Consider the following 15,827-nt stretch of genomic DNA (forward strand, 5'->3'; position numbering starts at 1 on the left):
ACAGACTACTCCATCCTTAAATCTCCCAGGCCAAGCAGGAAAAACAGTTCTTTGTAATGTAGTGGGCAGCCCGAAGTCTCTGTCTTAATTTGTCTTTACAGGTTTCCTGTGACAAACCTGACTTTAATTTTACATTTCATTTGCTGTGTCATGTTTACATATTTTGTCGTTCTTTTACTTCATGGGAAATGGCTGCAGTTTTGGCCAGATGTGTGACTTTGGATGAACTTTTGATGTGATTGTCATCCATGGTTTACAAATCAGAAACAGCCTGTCCATTCTTAAAAAGCAGCAGTGAAGGTACAGCCATGCAAATACAATGTGGTGCATTGGAAGATGAAGAATTGATTTTTGTTTAAATTTTAATATACAGGGGATGGACTCAATAGCAGAAACACCCACGTGATATAATGTAACAACCAAGCAACAAAATCTACCATTTGTGAAACTTATGATAATTTTTTATTAAGGGGTGGTCAAAGAGATGTCAATGGGTCATTTCTGAGGTGATACTTTGTGGTGCTTTTGTACTGGACTGAACTTTACTGTGAGGTGTTTTTGTTATTTTGTCTACGCCTTGTGTTTTAATACATATTTTCAACCATCATCGGATGTCTTAATAAAAGTCTCACAAACCAATATATGTATGACATAATCAGTTAATAAGTTTCAAAGATTGTTATTGGCTGTCCTTTAAACATTTTTTTTTAAGGTTTATGTTATTTATGTAACGAAAAAGAATTACATATCCAGTTTAGATGATCAAATCAAGTGATTTATACACAATCAGCTACCTAAGTTTAATTCCTGGCCAAAATCCCTGTCACATTAATATGGATGATGCATGAGGGGTTGAGAAATTAAAGTAGTCATAACCGAAGACACCTTGATGTGCTTTTTGGCCTTGTCAGCTCCCAGTAGGCAGACACTCACACAGCCGTGCGTACACGTCAGCAAGTGTATATGCATCCATGTCTGGTGGCGTGTTATGTAGTCTGCAAGGTTCCATCATGGGATTGGAGATTGCTGTTTAATTACGTTATATATACAAGTATATATATATAAATCCATGTGCCAAATCCAGTTCTTGTTCAGTCTGATCCATTCCGAACCCATGTTTGTACTGTAACCTTCTGTACAAGTCAGTATAAAATATTGTTTCTCTCCAATAGTCCCTTGTAACTGGTGCCATTAAATAAAACTATTCAAACTTGAAATAAACATTGAATAAAAATGTGATATGGCTCCCTGTGGCTTTGTGGTATAACACAGATTCAGCACACAGCAAAAAAAAAAAAAAAAAAAAAAAAAAAAAAATCTTGTTTTGATCTCCGCCATGCAGAACCTGTACGAGCGAGGCCTTTTGGCCCGCTTTGTCATAGATGAGGCCCACTGTGTCAGTCAGGTGTGTTCCTCTGCTTTATACACAATCTGCACTGTGCTTTTATTTTTGCAACCGCCATTGTGAATCATCCTGCGACCTTAAATCTTTCAGTGGGGTCACGATTTCCGTCCCGACTACAAGAGGTTGCATGAACTGCGTCAGAAGTTCCCTAACGTGCCGATGATGGCCCTGACAGCCACTGCCACTCCCCGTGTTCAGAAAGACATCCTCAACCAGCTAAATATGACTCGGCCGCAGGTGTACGTGCTCCATCTCATGCTCCGATTTTTAAAAGAGTTCCATTTTCATATTCTTGAATTCAAACGGCCAACAGCTTTACATCCATCTTTAATAACAAAATAAAAAATTGACAATACAATGGAAAGTAAAAAAGCGACAATTTACAACAGTCTATATGAAATCTGGACACACATTATGACAATAACTGTACATAAATATTTAATTTTAGCAGTTTCAATAAACAATTGGTATATAATGGTGAACAATTAATAACAACTGGTTTGAAAATGTAGTGAAAAATGAGTCTGCTATCCTTAAAAGTCCAATCCAGAGGACAGCTCTAGCCCAAGTGTGAAAAGGCTGGCTTCAAGAAGGGTCGCTGGTTGGTTTGAGGGGTTGGGACTGTCAGGAAGCCCGGCCTCCTGCCTGTAGATGCATCTCCTGCTGAGCTCCTGGACCCCTGGCCTGCACCTCTGGAGCTGGACGATGACCACGATTTATTGCTGCTGTAGCCACGACTGAATCCACAACACCACAGCAAGAAAGAAGAAATAAGGTTTCAGCTATCAAGTGAAGCTTATTGCTAAATATGATCCCTAGCTACATGATAAAACGTGAGACAAACACATTACACACCCTTTAGAGTTGGCACTTGTGTTGCCATATGTTTTTTTCTTCTTGGAATAGTTGAAGAATGGAGCTTTCTTTCTCTTCTGTCCCTGTGCAGGCTTACTACGGAAGTACGTGGAAGACTCTGTGTTGTCCCCGTCATCTCCATACGTGCGGCCCTGTGCCGTGTCTATCCACCCATCTCCACCATTGTCAGTCTGTTCCTCTTCTACAAGACAATGTAGGATTAATACCACAATGTGCAGAATAAAAAAGGGGTAAAGCAGTCAAGGAAATGAGGAGAATTATGCAAAACAATGAGTTGGGTCTCTTACCAGGCAGCTGCCACTCAGAGTATTTCTGTAGGACCTGAATGACTTCAGCTCCATACTTCTCCAGTTTGTCTTCTGTCACACCATCAATTTGTAGCAGGACTTCGGGGTCTGAAGAAAGCTTCTCTGTTCATGTGAAAAAAAAAAGTTTGACAAGTTTAAAATGCATCATATGAGCTATTTAAAGGAAAGTCTTAACAATTGTTTCAGAAATTACCAGATATCTTTTTCAAGGTGGCAGTGGAGAAGATGTTGTAATAGTGAATGCCAAACGCTTTCCCCAGCTGCTTGCACAGATCCGTCAGCTCCTTCAGACACTCCTGAACTTTCTCTTCTCTCCGGGAGATCTGAGCCACAGCAGCTTTATGTTTCCTGACGCTAGACGCGCTCTCTGTCTCATAGAACTCCACCTGCGGTGAGACAAGTGCCAGTTAGTGTTTAATATCTTTACACTTTAATAAATGCTACATATCTAGCTCTTCATGCTGACATATAGTTGATAATATACTGTAGATGTCAGGTTACCTGCATGTGTCCAGACAGAACGGCCATGGCTTTGGATCCAGCAGAGATATACACCACAGTTTGGCCGTTGTTAGTGACGTAGAGATCCTCCACCAGGATGTTGTCCAGCACCAGTTTTTTGAAGAGACGGTCAGCATTATGCCTAGAGTAGGCTCCTCCCATCCCAAACATTCCTGTCTGTACCTTGGCAGACTTAGACCCTGACAGAAAGAAAACAATTGCCCACATCAGACCATTCTCAGTTCTTGCCACATGGAATATGAAGACGTCAGCATAAGACATCATGCAGGATTCACAGTTGCAAAATGCCTTTTCATTGCAAGCATGTACTTTACCTACAAAGATGTCCACCAACATATTCAGCGTCAGTCGGTTTTGCTGAGCAGTCTTGCCAAACCTTGCTCCAACTTTCTCGCAGTTCTCCTGGACAAACTTCACAATCTTCTTCACATCTTCAGTGACATTTCTCATCTTGTATTGCTGCACACAGGTATATTTAAACTCAATTAGAAAAGGCCAGGTAGGTTTTGAATTTGTAACAAATAAAGAAAGAAATGACTCCTACGTTGGGTTTGGCACAGTTGTCACAGCTGACGTCTGCATGGTCCTTACAGAAGCTTTTGTTGAACTTCATCTCCCCAAAGTATGCGAGCAGCTGAATTCTTCTGCACTCCATCATGTTCTCACAGAAGTGCACCATGCTGTGTAGGTTGTTGAAATGAGTCGCCTTGGTGTGTCTGTCACCTTCTTTGTCCACTGCAATTTAAAAAAAAAAAAAAGCCATCTGAGTCTACATGAGTAACATTTACAGTTAGTCATTAGCAAGTAAATATGCTTAGAACGATTTCATAGATTTAGGGATTGATGGAGACAAAAAAACATATACTATATGAAAAAAAATGAAACAGATTTTTTAAAAATCACACAACTGAAAATTATCCAAGTAAATTTTACATGGCCACCTACGGTTGATAATCCTCTTGATGCGGTGGACGTCAGCGTAGGAGTAGAAGAGAATACAGTGAGAGATCTCTCCATCTCTTCCAGCTCTCCCAGACTCCTGGTAGTAACCCTCCACTGACTTAGGCAGACTGGCGTGGATCACATAGCGAACATCTGGCTTGTCAATGCCCATGCCAAAAGCTATTGTGGCACATATGACCTGGTGGGCAAAACAAACAGTGAAACAAGCGCAATGTGCACTTTAAACAGCTACTGGTTTGCAAAATGTTACCTTTATTTTTATGCTCAATGTTTGTATCCCAGTATCATCTATTATGCATCTTTATATTACATCAGTGAGCGAGTGGTAGGGTTGGGTACCGACACCCGGTGCTAATACAGCACCAGTGCTTTAACAACCGGTATCTACCGGACTGAATAGTAACACGGATTTCGGTGCCTCTGAAATGCCAGCGCTGCCCTCTGATGCTCCTAAACGGACGTTAGAGGGAACAGAAGCATCGCTGCATGTGACGCTAGTTAACATAATACACTTGGCAGCAGGTAACGTTAGCTAGCAGCTGGATTAAACACAAAAAAAACCTTTTTAAAAGTATTGGTTCAAGGCACCGGCACCGTTTTAAAAGTATTGTTTTAGCACCGTATCGGAAAAACCCCAAAACGATACCCAACCCTAGCGAGTGGTGACCTCACCTGGCAGCCGTCCTGGTTGATCCACTTGCTCTGCACATGTTCTCTGTCACCGTCACTCAGGCCTGCGTGATACGACAGAGCTAATATCCGTGCTCTCTGCAGACTCTCAGCCATGGCATCACAGTCATTACGGGACAGGCAGTATATGATGCCAGAGTCACCTGCAACATGCAGAGATGCCGGTAATAAACAAAAGACAAAGTCAGAAGTGGGTCTGTAATCACACACAAAATATTCCCCACTGGGTTAAATCAAAACACGGCCATTCTTTCATTTATTACAAGGCTACTTACACAAGCAATTAAGCATTTGACAAAAGCATTGATTTTAAATTATTTCTGATACAAGCTGAATAACTTGATATGCTCAATATAACTGTCTATTCAAAATGATTCAGATATGACAGACCTCCGAATGTGTTCATATACAAATCTGAGTTGAATTTTCAACAAAATAGCTACAGCAGTGTTCTGAAAATAACTGGGATCAGAAAAAGCACTTTTAAATTATTTACGTGGGTAGTACTTCTTGATCCAGCTGATGCAGTCCTCGTCAACCTTTTTGGGTTTCTTGGGCAGGACAGCGTACTTCAGGTTTGTTCTGTTGAAACTCATGGTGAACCTGAAAATAGGATGGATGTAAAGCTGTTGGCCATTTGAATTCAAGAATATGAAAATGGAACTCTTTTAAAAATCGTAGCATGAGATGGAGCACGTACACCTGCGGCCGAGTCATATTTAGCTGGTTGAGGATGTCTTTCTGAACACGGGGAGTGGCAGTGGCTGTCAGGGCCATCATCGGCACGTTAGGGAACTTCTGACGCAGTTCATGCAACCTCTTGTAGTCGGGACGGAAATCGTGACCCCACTGAAAGATTTAAGGTCGCAGGATGATTCACAATGGCGGTTGCAAAAATAAAAGCACAGTGCAGATTGTGTATAAAGCAGAGGAACACACCTGACTGACACAGTGGGCCTCATCTATGACAAAGCGGGCCAAAAGGCCTCGCTCGTACAGGTTCTGCATGGCGGAGATCAGCTTGTTACTTGCACTCACCTTGGGGAGAAAAAATACATGCATCAGTCTTGAGTAAAAATCAGAGTTACTACTAACTTTATATATATAGAAAGCAGGAAAACTAACTCACAGATTCCATTTAAAATTTGAATCATTCTTTTTTTTCACCTTTTCAGGAGTGACATAGAGAAGTTTAATGATGGGCTCTTTCCTAGAGAGCTGCATATAAATCCTCCCTGCTTCACTGTCACTTCTACCACCAGACAGGCTTGTTGCTGGGATCTGAAATGGGGGACATTTTCAAAACACATCTTCTGAGTACCACACATATTATAACAAGGTCATATATTCATACTGATCCAATAGGAGCAAACATACTTACATCCAGTGTAGTGAGTTTCTGGACCTGGTCTACAATAAGAGATTTGAGTGGGGAGATGACCACAGTGACTCCTGGTAACACGCAGGCAGGTAGCTGGTAGCACAAGCTTTTACCTCCACCTAAAAATACCACCAGTTACAGAGAAATGTGGACATTTTTAACTGCAGTTCACATCCTTATTCTACTGTTACATGGCTAAGATAACACTTGTTTTTGAAACTTTTGATAACTACTAACCTGTGGGCATCAAAACAAACGTGTCTTCTGCCAGAATCGTTGCATTAATTGCTTCTAGTTGATTGAACCTGAATTGATGAAGACCAAAACGCTTGTGAAAAATCTTCATCATCTCCTGTGAGTGGGGGAAGTTGAACCCTCTGAAGCGATCATGGGCTGGGTTTCTGAAGTTGGGTTCTGCATCGGAAAGCATTAAAGCCAAGTCAGTAAAAAGCACCACAAGACCGTCGTCAACGTACTCAGGGCCTGTATTTATCGAGTGTATCATTTTTCCGGTGTGCATCATTTCAGAATCACACTTAAGAAATATGCTGAGGGTTGAACAAAGACGACTTAGTATTCATTCTCATAATTGTTTGGTTTATAAAAAGTAAGTAAAGTAAAAAATGCCCATCACAATTCACCAAAGCCCAAGTTGAAAGATTCAATTTGCTTGTTTTGTCCATCAGTCCAAAACCCAATGACATTCAATTAACCATCATAGCAGACTAAAACAGCAAATATACAAATGTGTACAGTGATTTTTTTTTGCTAATAAAAAAGACATTTATTCAATTATCAAGAAAGCTGGTTGATTTGTGTTCTTTTGATCGGCTTATCGAATAATCAACTATTGTTTCAGCTCTAATGATCTGTGTTTAATTAATGACATCTTGTAGTTTTAGTGTGCAATTAACACATGCAAAGACTGACCAGGTTTTTGAGACTATACATTGATGCAAATAAGCTTGTTGGACACATTTCAAAGACTAAAAACACATTTTTCCATGCCATGCTAACTTACCAGGAGAGCAGATCTTTGAAGGCTTGGGTGTGGGAACAGGTGTGGTTGGTTTCTTCTCCCATGAAAACTTGCTTGGTCCCCCCTCTTTCACTGTTGTAGTCACAGTGCTGGAGTTTGGGGGTCCGTCAAAGTAATCTGGGATATCGGAGTCATTTAGGTCATCTATGTCAAAGTCGTCCATGTAAAAGTCGTCTAGGTCTTCTTCAGTTATACTGGGCGCTGGGGTATTGCATTTGTTCTGAACAACAGTCTCTGGCTTTTTGGGAGAAAAGAAGAGATCTGAACCATCCAGGTCTGTGCTCGTTTTCTGAGAGAAATTAAAAGATGGATTTGTGAGGCTGTGGGTTGATGGACTCCGATTCTTCATATATGTCGCGCTGCTCTTACTGTGCAAGGGCTGCATGTTAATAATACTGTCAGAGTGATCAGAGTCATAGTCCACAGAGATGACTGAAGATCTCCTGGTCTGAGCAGGCTTCTTGGAGTCCAGGAGCACAGAGCTGCTGGATGACATAACACTGGACATATCACAGCTAAAAGAAGATTTTTCTTTAAAGCTGGGTTCAGAAATCACAGTGCTGTCTGGCTGCTGCATCCTCAATAAACCGCCACCACCAGTTGCAAGAATCCTCTTCCTGCAGGCGAAAGGCAGATGATTGCAATCACACCAGGAGGATATCATTAAATATCATGAATATTAACAAAGCTGTTTTCCATTTAAATGCACACACCTTTGAGCCCTCTTCAGCAAAAGCTCATTTCCACAGGCCAGAGCTATCACTTCATGTTCAGGGATGGAATCAACCAGCGAACAAATGGACTGCATGATACTGAAGAGTTGCTCATCTGTGACATGATCAGAAGAACGAAACAACTAAATTAGTGAACGGGGACAAATACCAGAGTGCTGATTTGCTTATTAAAATGTGCACAAGGTCTGGGCAAATCAGAAAAACACACACTTGTTTTGTCTTTTGAGAGATGATCAGAGGGTTTATGTAGTGTTGTGATGGGTCCCTTTGATTGCACAGGAATATCTCTGCTTTCAGCATCAACTGATTTTGATCTGTTAAAAAAAAAAAAAAAAAAAAAAAAAAGTTATGTTCCGTTTCTTTTTTTATTATTCTCTTTTAGGTCAAATCCATCTAATATCCAGTTAAAAACACATATGAGCCTATAATAACTATTACAGTAATACAAATGTTGTAAACCCTTGGCAGCAAAAATGCACCCACTATAATCACTGTACTATCAAAGGTAATATGGTTTTCATACTAACCTAACCGATGCCTTTTTATTCTAATTAGTATTCATAACCGAAAACACCAGCTGGGAAGAAGAATGCGTGTAATATAAAAGATATCGCTGCTGCCTTAGTTTTAATCTTTTTTTTTTTTTTTTTTACTCCGTTAACTGTACTCCGTTACTTTTTTTTTTTAAGTACTCCGTTACTTTTTTTTACTCCGTTAACATAACTGTTCATACTGCTTTTGATTACAGAAAATACGCATCTATTTTAAGTGTCATCGCATTCAATACCATGTAGATGCATGATCTTGTATGAACAAAAATAAAAAAACATAAATTGAACAAACTGGCCTGGTCTTCAATGCAGAGGTAGTATAAGAGATGTCATCAGGGATCGGAGAAGGGGGAATGTAATCTAGATCATCTTCAGGCTCTGAGTTGTCCTCAAGCTGTATTACCTTCGGGTCAATCCATTTTTTCTTATCGTCTAAAAAGGCAAAAAGACATAGTCTGTGTTTTTTGTACAATTAAATTCTTTCCAGACACATATCTTCCCGACAACATACAAATAGAATACAACAGCTGCAACAAAAAGCTTGTTACCTGTCCGTCCTTTAAAAAGCTCAAACGGATCACTGTTGTCCTCTTCACTATCACTCATGACAGACTTCAGATAAGCAGGAGGAGGAGGACGTCTTCGGGTCCTTTTAAGTGGAGAAACCTCAAACTCTGCCGGCTCCTGATTCAAACTAGGTCCTGGTGAAACTGCAGCTTTGTCGACACTGTATTCCAGTTCATCTGTTTCCATACAAGATTTTTCACTTCCGGAAGGATCATTTTTGTTTGCAAAACTGTTGCTCAACTCTGGTGTCACAAGAGAGAATTGTGTTTTTTCTTCACTAAAAGATGACACTGGCTTGATGCTCTTCCCAGATATTTCTGAACTGAATGAGTCATTTGTTGCTTTGACAGGAGTTTCAAAGTCATCCAAATCATCCCAGTCATCCACCGGGAATCCAAGAGATGCATCCAGACTTGCGGAATTGCCTCCATTGTCTTTAGTAAACTGGTTGTCAGATTTAGTTGGAGCTGTCACCTTAATAGCAGACACTGCTGAAGGAGTCTGGCCTGCAGGAGCACAGTTACCTGCTGGGCTGATGGAGTCCGACTTGCCTTTTGAACTTACAGGGAAGAAGTTGTTGATTTGGGATTTTTGAGGTCTCTCAAGCTTGTTTGAAAATGCCAAAGGAGATTTAGTCAGCAAACTGTTAGGAACATTGACATTCCTGTTTGCCAAAACATTAGAGCTGATTACCTTGGTCGGGACTTCCACCTTAGTTGTACCTGATGACTTCTTTTTAAAAGAAAAGGCCCTGAAAAATAAACCAGTGAGAAATTATGAAAACATAATGTAACATGTGTACAGTTAAGAGCAAGGGTGTAATGCCCATTCAATTTGATTGTTTAAGAGGATAGTCACATTCTAGTTTTGAGTTTTCAACGTTCTCTTTTAATTTGGAAAACCTGATAAGGCCTGATAAACATAGCAGCTAATGGTAACAACTGTTAACAAGTAGCTTGGCTTAAGAATTAACATTGACATGCAGAGTATCCAGAGGCACATGGCTGATTTGCTTTGAATGTCACATTTCATTTTAATACAAGTGTCCAGGTACCGGAAGATGCACAGCAGTTGCAGCTGCAGCCACAGGATGTCAGGTCAGATCAGTTGATACAAGTGAGTACAGCCAAATCATTATTGATTTGATTCAAAAGAGTTAGGTGCATAGTATATCTTCATTATATGAGTTAGCAGCTGCAGGAAATACGTTAACATACATGAACATTAGTTGAACAGAGACAATTAAATGATGTGCGGAATAGTGCAGCATTTGTTAACACAAACATGCTGAATCCACACAGTAAACCAATTCAGTCTCAGTCTAGCTCACTGCCATATCGAGTTGTGAAATTACTTGTTCTGGATGCATGAGGCCCTTTGCAATCAGCTTTGCATTTTGCATACTAAGTTATCTCTAACAAAGCTAACATAACTAACGTTAGCTAAGAGCTACATAGAGTGTTTCTCAGTTAGCACAGCTGACAGCTAACTAAAAAAGAAGCTCAAAGCCAGGTTAACTGTCAGCTTCCTGGTGTAATTTCCTCACTGTATCGTGAGCTCGCGGTAGACTTACCCCGCTTTGGGTTTAGCCAGAGACAACTTGCTCTGAGCGGCATTGCTGTGCCTCGCCAGCTGCTCCTTCAAGTTATTTTGTGGAAGACTAGACATTATCGGTAAAAGGCTGAGCTAGCGAGTGTTAGCTAGCTAGCTATCAGTCCGAGCTCAGTTCAAGAAGTGGCGGTCAGTTTCTTCAGCATTGCTCGCGACACGAGATGGATGAGACAAGTAAGCGGAGCTCGCGCTAAGTTTGTCTCGCCGCTGGGTTGTAATTTGTTAAAGTTCATTTAGCTGGGTTACCAATTTAACCGCTACGTTTACTCTCTTCAGAACTGTGAGGAAGAGCCTTCCATCCATGGGGAGACCACTTTGCGCCCATTTAACAAACTGACTCCTTATTGGCCGAGGTCGAGCAGGAATGAGGATTCTGGGAAATGTAGTCTTCTTCTTCTTCTTCTTCTTCTTCTTCTTCTTCTTCTTCTTCTTCTTCTGCTTCTTCTTCTTCTTCTTCTTTGGGATTTTACGGCAGCCGGCATCCAAAAAGTTGCATTGCTGCCATCTATGGAACTAGCACCGCAGTGCATTATATCCTGTTATACAGTCCAGTGTCTATTAAAAATAGGAAATGTAGTCTTACGACATGGCTCCTAAAATGAGTTCCCCATAACTCTATGGGTTAATTGTTTAAATGTATCACAGGTTTCTTGTTGTTAGTAAATATATACCGCTGAGATAGTGAGATGTAAATACACAGAAAAATAATAATAATAATCTTGGACTCAATATAATGTCAATATTTTAACCACCAAATGTTATGTTAACATGCAATGTGTTTTGTCTAATTATGCATGTCATCATGGATTATACTTCCACACAGCAGCAATATAGTGTGATAAAAGACTCAAACGACAACATTTAATAGATTGTATTTGTTAATTTAACTACAATGAATTGAATGATTGGAATGTAAGTGATAATTTCAGATGTATTGATTAATATGACTTAATCCACCCTATCATTGTGCTTCACTGGAGGATAAGATTTACTCCATTGTGCAAAAACACACTGTACATAGAATAACAGTAGGATACTGATTATATAAAAAAATCGATCTTGATTATAAAATAAAATCTGGACTCTGCTCCCTTTTCAGCCCTTTTATAGTTTGCTATCATGCAGAAATCACACCACCGGGAAAGAAGAGCAGGCAGCAAGTCCACACATGTTCTTCCCACGCTCAATGAGGAAATATCTGTAAGAAGAGAACATTGTTATTCTCTTTCTCTAGTTGCATTACATTTAGTGATATATTTCCTGTATGTGATTAAATAGAAGACTTACCCGCCAATCCCCCAGCCAGATCCCCATGAGTTCTTTACTATCCAGTAAGGAGTGCCACTATCCTGTCCATACCCGACTGCTAACACAGCATGGTTCACCTTGTCTGTGGTCTTGTGGCATTCAGTGCTGAAATAAGGAAGTGAGTTAGATCCAACTTTATACACATGACTGTTTTGATAAAGAATGAGGAACTAACCACTTTCAAGTCTTACAGCTTTACTGACAAAAAAAGGCCTGTGTATGGGTGCTTTAAATGCATAGTACAAACAAAATGTTATAATAAATATGTATTAGCCACGATTTTTCCAATTCTTGCCTCACCACTCCTATTTTGGTTAAATTGTTAACTCTAAAAAGTGCAGTATATTCGGTTAAATTTGATCCTAATTAAACTAAATTCATGTTATCAAATGGACAAGTGAGCGGGCACACACTTGTGTATTATTATGTATTTATGCATGTGTCTAAATTGCAGGGTTATCTGATACTGATAAATGAGGGAAATTGTTACTAAAGCAGAAACACATAATATGTCTAGCTGTGACTGTGCTATTATATCCGTGTCCCGAGTCTTAGTTGGAGGGAGTTGGATTTTAACTTGTAAAATATTCCTGAAGGTTCTAAGGTGTATATTACTATAACAAAACCTAGAAACTTCTGGCTTCATCAGCATGTGTGGGCTTTTTGTAAAGACAGTCACCTGTATTTGACATTTATTTAGTGACGTGAGCTACACATACCAGAATGGAAAAACACTAGATTAACCAGTTTTCCCCCCTATGGAAGCAAACTCTGTATAATTTGTATTAACCATTTTGCATAGTGTATATTACCATATAATGGACTGTGCCTTTGCATACTGTATCAGGTGGTATACCCCCCCCCCCCCCCTCATGTTTATTGATCACCACCAGTTTACAGTATAAGTGTAAGTATGAAAACTGACAGACATATCAATTTCCAAAAGCATACATAACAATATTTCCGTGATGTCTGCTCACCTGGTGTACACGCCCTGGGAGTAAAGCATGAAGTCAGAGGTCACCTCAAAGGCCAAGCTGACAGGATTGCGTGTAGCGACAGCGTCCACCATCCCCATCTCATCATACTGAAACAGAAAAACTTTATCAACCACAGGCTGTTCAATAAAGACATCTATCTGGAGGACAGACTCTGATGTTCACTCACCGCGGTTATGTTCATCACCTCCTTCACAAAAGCAGCTGCTAGTTCTGGTTTATACGCACAAGTAGCTTCCTGATGTTAAGAAAAAAGGAAAAAGCCATTAAAAGCCATAAAATATGTGACTTCAAAATCAGTTAACTTATTATTTAGTTTGGTTTATACTGTAGGATGGCAAATTATTTAGTTACAAAAGCTGTGTATGGGTAGTTCTCCTCTGTCATCAGTCCCTTGTTGTACATAATGTATTCAAATGCTTGACTGGGAAGGCCGCTAGAAGACAAATTGAGATCTTGTTATAAAATTGTGTCTGTGGTGATGCAAGGAAATTATCAAAAGATTAAGGAAACATATGTTTGACTCTTACCCGTTACATCCATGGTTGTTGAAGTCCTGAGCGCAGTCCACCAGCTGTTGTTCTGACTAAGTAATTAGTAATTAGTGAAAATATTACAGTAAATAACCTGCACTCACTATGACATTGGAACAACATTTTTTGTACAAGAGCAACAGTTTTGATAGTGAAGTGAAAGAACGTCACCAGTGGTACAAGCTTCCCAGTGCTGATGGCGGTAACAGACTCCAGACAGCCGGTTGTGGAAAAAGTCCAGCAGCTACCACAACTCCCCTTTGGTGCAGAAAAAAAGGTTAAACAATAAGCCATTTGGTTTATGGAATGAAACAGATTCGCAGGCCGTTTTTTTCTTTACAGAAAACATGTTGACATGTCACAGCAGGAAAAGCACAGGTGCAACTAATGACATTAACAATAGCACCGGTCCAACAATTACTGCAATGCATGCAGTAATTAACGTTCTTAGTTACACCTGTGTTTGACACGTCATAAATTGTCCCAACTGCATACAGCATACTAACTGTATACAGTACTAATCTTTATAGTATACTGCTTCTTAAATTAGTTTACAAGAAATAAACATAGGCCTACTTTACTGTTTTGCAATAACAGCGAATGATATGGGCTGGCAGATCAACCTGCAACTTTAAACTGCCACTGCCAATTAAACTTAACAAAGAGACAGCAAAATATTATTTTTTCACCACTATCCACAATAAGTTTTAGTATTTATATCCAGCGATGAGCAGCTCCTCTATTTCCTTTTTGCATTGCATTGTAGAAGAAGTTTGTGTGTGTGTGTGTGTGTGTGTGTGTGTGTGTGTGTGTGTGTGTTTAGTGTGCATAATGACTGTTTTGAGTAACAATTGTAGTTGGAGTTATCAGTTATCACCAGAAACTATTTTAATCTGCTGTTTTACCCAGCAACAATGTACTGTAACCTTCGAGATCAATAACTGAAAATAAAATGTGTGTGTGGATGTTAGTGCAGTTAAACTTCACCTGGTTCTTCACATCTGTCACATAGTTTCCTTTCTTTCTCCAGTCAATGGAGTCTGGATGTGGTCCGTTGCTGCTGAAGTAGTTCCCCTTGGTAGCAGAGCAGTTCTGTAAAAGACAGTATGCTAAATAAAGACCTTCACTGTTATAAAAAAAACATCTATGTAAATGACTTCCTGTATGTATGGCAATACTGTACCTGTGGCTCAGACCAGAGGAAAGACTTTCGAAATTCACTAAATGTCATGTCTGAAAACTGGTTCAGCCCCACTGCAGGAAAAAATGAAACAATGTCCAAGATATTTTACTATGGACCATATGAAAAAAATAGAAAATGCAATAACAAACTGTTCCTACTTGTGAATGTGTGATTTCCTTCATTGTGTTTGTCAATCCTCTTCTTGTTCTCAGTGAATATCTGGAGTCTCTCGTAGTACTCCTTCATGCTGTACACTCTGTTGTGCTGTACATGGGGGAGTTATTGCTGTTAATATTGCTACATACAGTATATTTTAAGATTAATTATGGGCATACATGAGTAGTGATCAGCTTACACGGTTGTAATCATGTAGCTCACACTTAGGCATCACACTTAAGAGACGTAACAGTGTTACAGTGATTTTTCATTGCAGGTAACTTCCTCTCATAACCACTGTATACTGTACACATTTGTTACACAGCGTTTGATTGATATAACTGATACATAACTTACCTGTGCCATCCATGACTTGAAGTGAAACTCGTCTGAAAACAATTCATATCGTCAAAATGTAGCCAATGTAATACAGAGAATTAAACAATGAGAACAAATTTAACAAATGTAACGCCATGGTAGATTATGAAAGTGAAAGCTTTGGTAAACACCGATGGTTAACACATAACGTAGGCTAAGTATAAAAAGTAATTGTACTGTAACAAAACAAAAAAAACGTACGATCGCAGCAGCTTACCTCCTTCAGACGGCAGGTGAAAAGCTGAAGCTGCCGACAGCAAAGCAAACAAAAGCAAATTAGTGTTCATCATGATCGCTTATTATAGCTGAAGTCGGTGCAACAGAGAAGGCGAGTGAAAGTGAAGTGAAGCAGATAAGTCACGAGGTGAACTGCTGCTGCCTGTTCAAATTCCCCTACTGACAAAAATACATGTCAGTGAATGAATCAACCAATCATTTAATTTATCCTTTTTTCATCTTAATTAGTTAAATGAGATATTTTACATTCATTTTCGAAACCACGAGAAACTTGCAATAACCTCAAAATACCCTTTGTTAGTTCATTCCACGAAATCGGTGCCTTTTGCGTCCCCTAACAAATAATCAGTTCTAAAGTTGCTTTAACAACAAAAAAATGTGTAATTA

General features: G+C 39.6%; 3 protein-coding genes across 4 annotated transcripts; 1 reads left to right on the top strand and 2 right to left on the bottom strand.

The window, feature by feature from the left end:
• Window positions 1-1,331: 1,331 nt before the first annotated feature.
• Window positions 1,332-1,762, top strand: LOC116038480 (Bloom syndrome protein homolog). Its single transcript, XM_031282929.2, has 2 exons — window positions 1,332-1,405; window positions 1,496-1,762. Exons 1-2 carry the CDS (start codon window positions 1,337-1,339, stop codon window positions 1,745-1,747), a joined length of 321 nt encoding a protein of 106 aa, XP_031138789.1. The 5' UTR covers window positions 1,332-1,336; the 3' UTR covers window positions 1,748-1,762.
• On the bottom strand, window positions 1,736-10,986 carry blm (BLM RecQ like helicase). 2 transcript variants are annotated; one of them, XM_031282927.2, is made up of 22 exons: window positions 10,610-10,985; window positions 9,730-9,787; window positions 9,018-9,642; window positions 8,766-8,901; window positions 8,129-8,232; window positions 7,898-8,012; window positions 7,167-7,801; window positions 6,383-6,559; window positions 6,146-6,264; window positions 5,932-6,045; window positions 5,704-5,802; window positions 5,465-5,613; window positions 5,261-5,367; window positions 4,747-4,907; window positions 4,057-4,252; window positions 3,656-3,846; window positions 3,426-3,570; window positions 3,091-3,290; window positions 2,783-2,975; window positions 2,569-2,691; window positions 2,261-2,462; window positions 1,736-2,142 (listed from the first exon to the last, which is right to left on the bottom strand). In XM_031282927.2, the coding sequence occupies exons 1-22, from the start codon at window positions 10,702-10,704 to the stop codon at window positions 1,965-1,967; spliced, it is 4,122 nt and encodes a 1,373-aa protein (XP_031138787.1). In that variant the 5' UTR covers window positions 10,705-10,985; the 3' UTR covers window positions 1,736-1,964. The 2 variants fall into 2 exon arrangements, with proteins under 2 accessions (XP_031138787.1, XP_031138786.1); XM_031282926.2 differs by having other exon boundaries at window positions 9,018-9,787; window positions 10,610-10,986.
• A 508-nt stretch (window positions 10,987-11,494) lies between these two features.
• Window positions 11,495-15,615, bottom strand: ctsh (cathepsin H). Its single transcript, XM_031282928.2, has 12 exons — window positions 15,421-15,615; window positions 15,183-15,214; window positions 14,828-14,933; window positions 14,670-14,740; window positions 14,474-14,578; window positions 13,658-13,744; window positions 13,484-13,539; window positions 13,308-13,389; window positions 13,123-13,191; window positions 12,936-13,042; window positions 11,935-12,060; window positions 11,495-11,845 (listed from the first exon to the last, which is right to left on the bottom strand). The coding sequence occupies exons 1-12, from the start codon at window positions 15,491-15,493 to the stop codon at window positions 11,776-11,778; spliced, it is 984 nt and encodes a 327-aa protein (XP_031138788.1). The 5' UTR covers window positions 15,494-15,615; the 3' UTR covers window positions 11,495-11,775.
• Between the last annotated feature and the right edge of the window lie 212 nt (window positions 15,616-15,827).

Source organism: Sander lucioperca, chromosome 7 (assembly GCF_008315115.2).
Source record: "Sander lucioperca isolate FBNREF2018 chromosome 7, SLUC_FBN_1.2, whole genome shotgun sequence".
In the NCBI taxonomy this organism is placed as follows: domain Eukaryota; kingdom Metazoa; phylum Chordata; class Actinopteri; order Perciformes; family Percidae; genus Sander; species Sander lucioperca.

What these genes read in the sequence shown, in the direction of transcription:
- blm (XM_031282926.2), bottom strand. Translation starts at nt 10,704, where the DNA reads ATGTCTAGTCTTCCACAAAATAACTTGAAGGAGCAGCTGGCGAGGCAC. An exon ending in GCTTTTTAAAGGACGGACAG is followed by an intron (nt 8,902 to 9,017) that starts GTAACAAGCTTT and finishes TTGCCTTTTTAG; the next exon opens with ACGATAAGAAAAAATGGATT. An exon ending in CTCTGAGTGGCAGCTGCCTG is followed by an intron (nt 2,463 to 2,568) that starts GTAAGAGACCCA and finishes ATTGTCTTGTAG; the next exon opens with AAGAGGAACAGACTGACAAT.
- ctsh (XM_031282928.2), bottom strand. Translation starts at nt 15,493, where the DNA reads ATGATGAACACTAATTTGCTTTTGTTTGCTTTGCTGTCGGCAGCTTCA. An exon ending in TCAAGTCATGGATGGCACAG is followed by an intron (nt 14,934 to 15,182) that starts GTAAGTTATGTA and finishes CCCCATGTACAG; the next exon opens with CACAACAGAGTGTACAGCAT. An exon ending in AGGTGATGAACATAACCGCG is followed by an intron (nt 13,043 to 13,122) that starts GTGAGTGAACAT and finishes TTTCTGTTTCAG; the next exon opens with TATGATGAGATGGGGATGGT.
- LOC116038480 (XM_031282929.2), top strand. Translation starts at nt 1,337, where the DNA reads ATGCAGAACCTGTACGAGCGAGGCCTTTTGGCCCGCTTTGTCATAGAT. An exon ending in AGGCCCACTGTGTCAGTCAG is followed by an intron (nt 1,406 to 1,495) that starts GTGTGTTCCTCT and finishes TAAATCTTTCAG; the next exon opens with TGGGGTCACGATTTCCGTCC.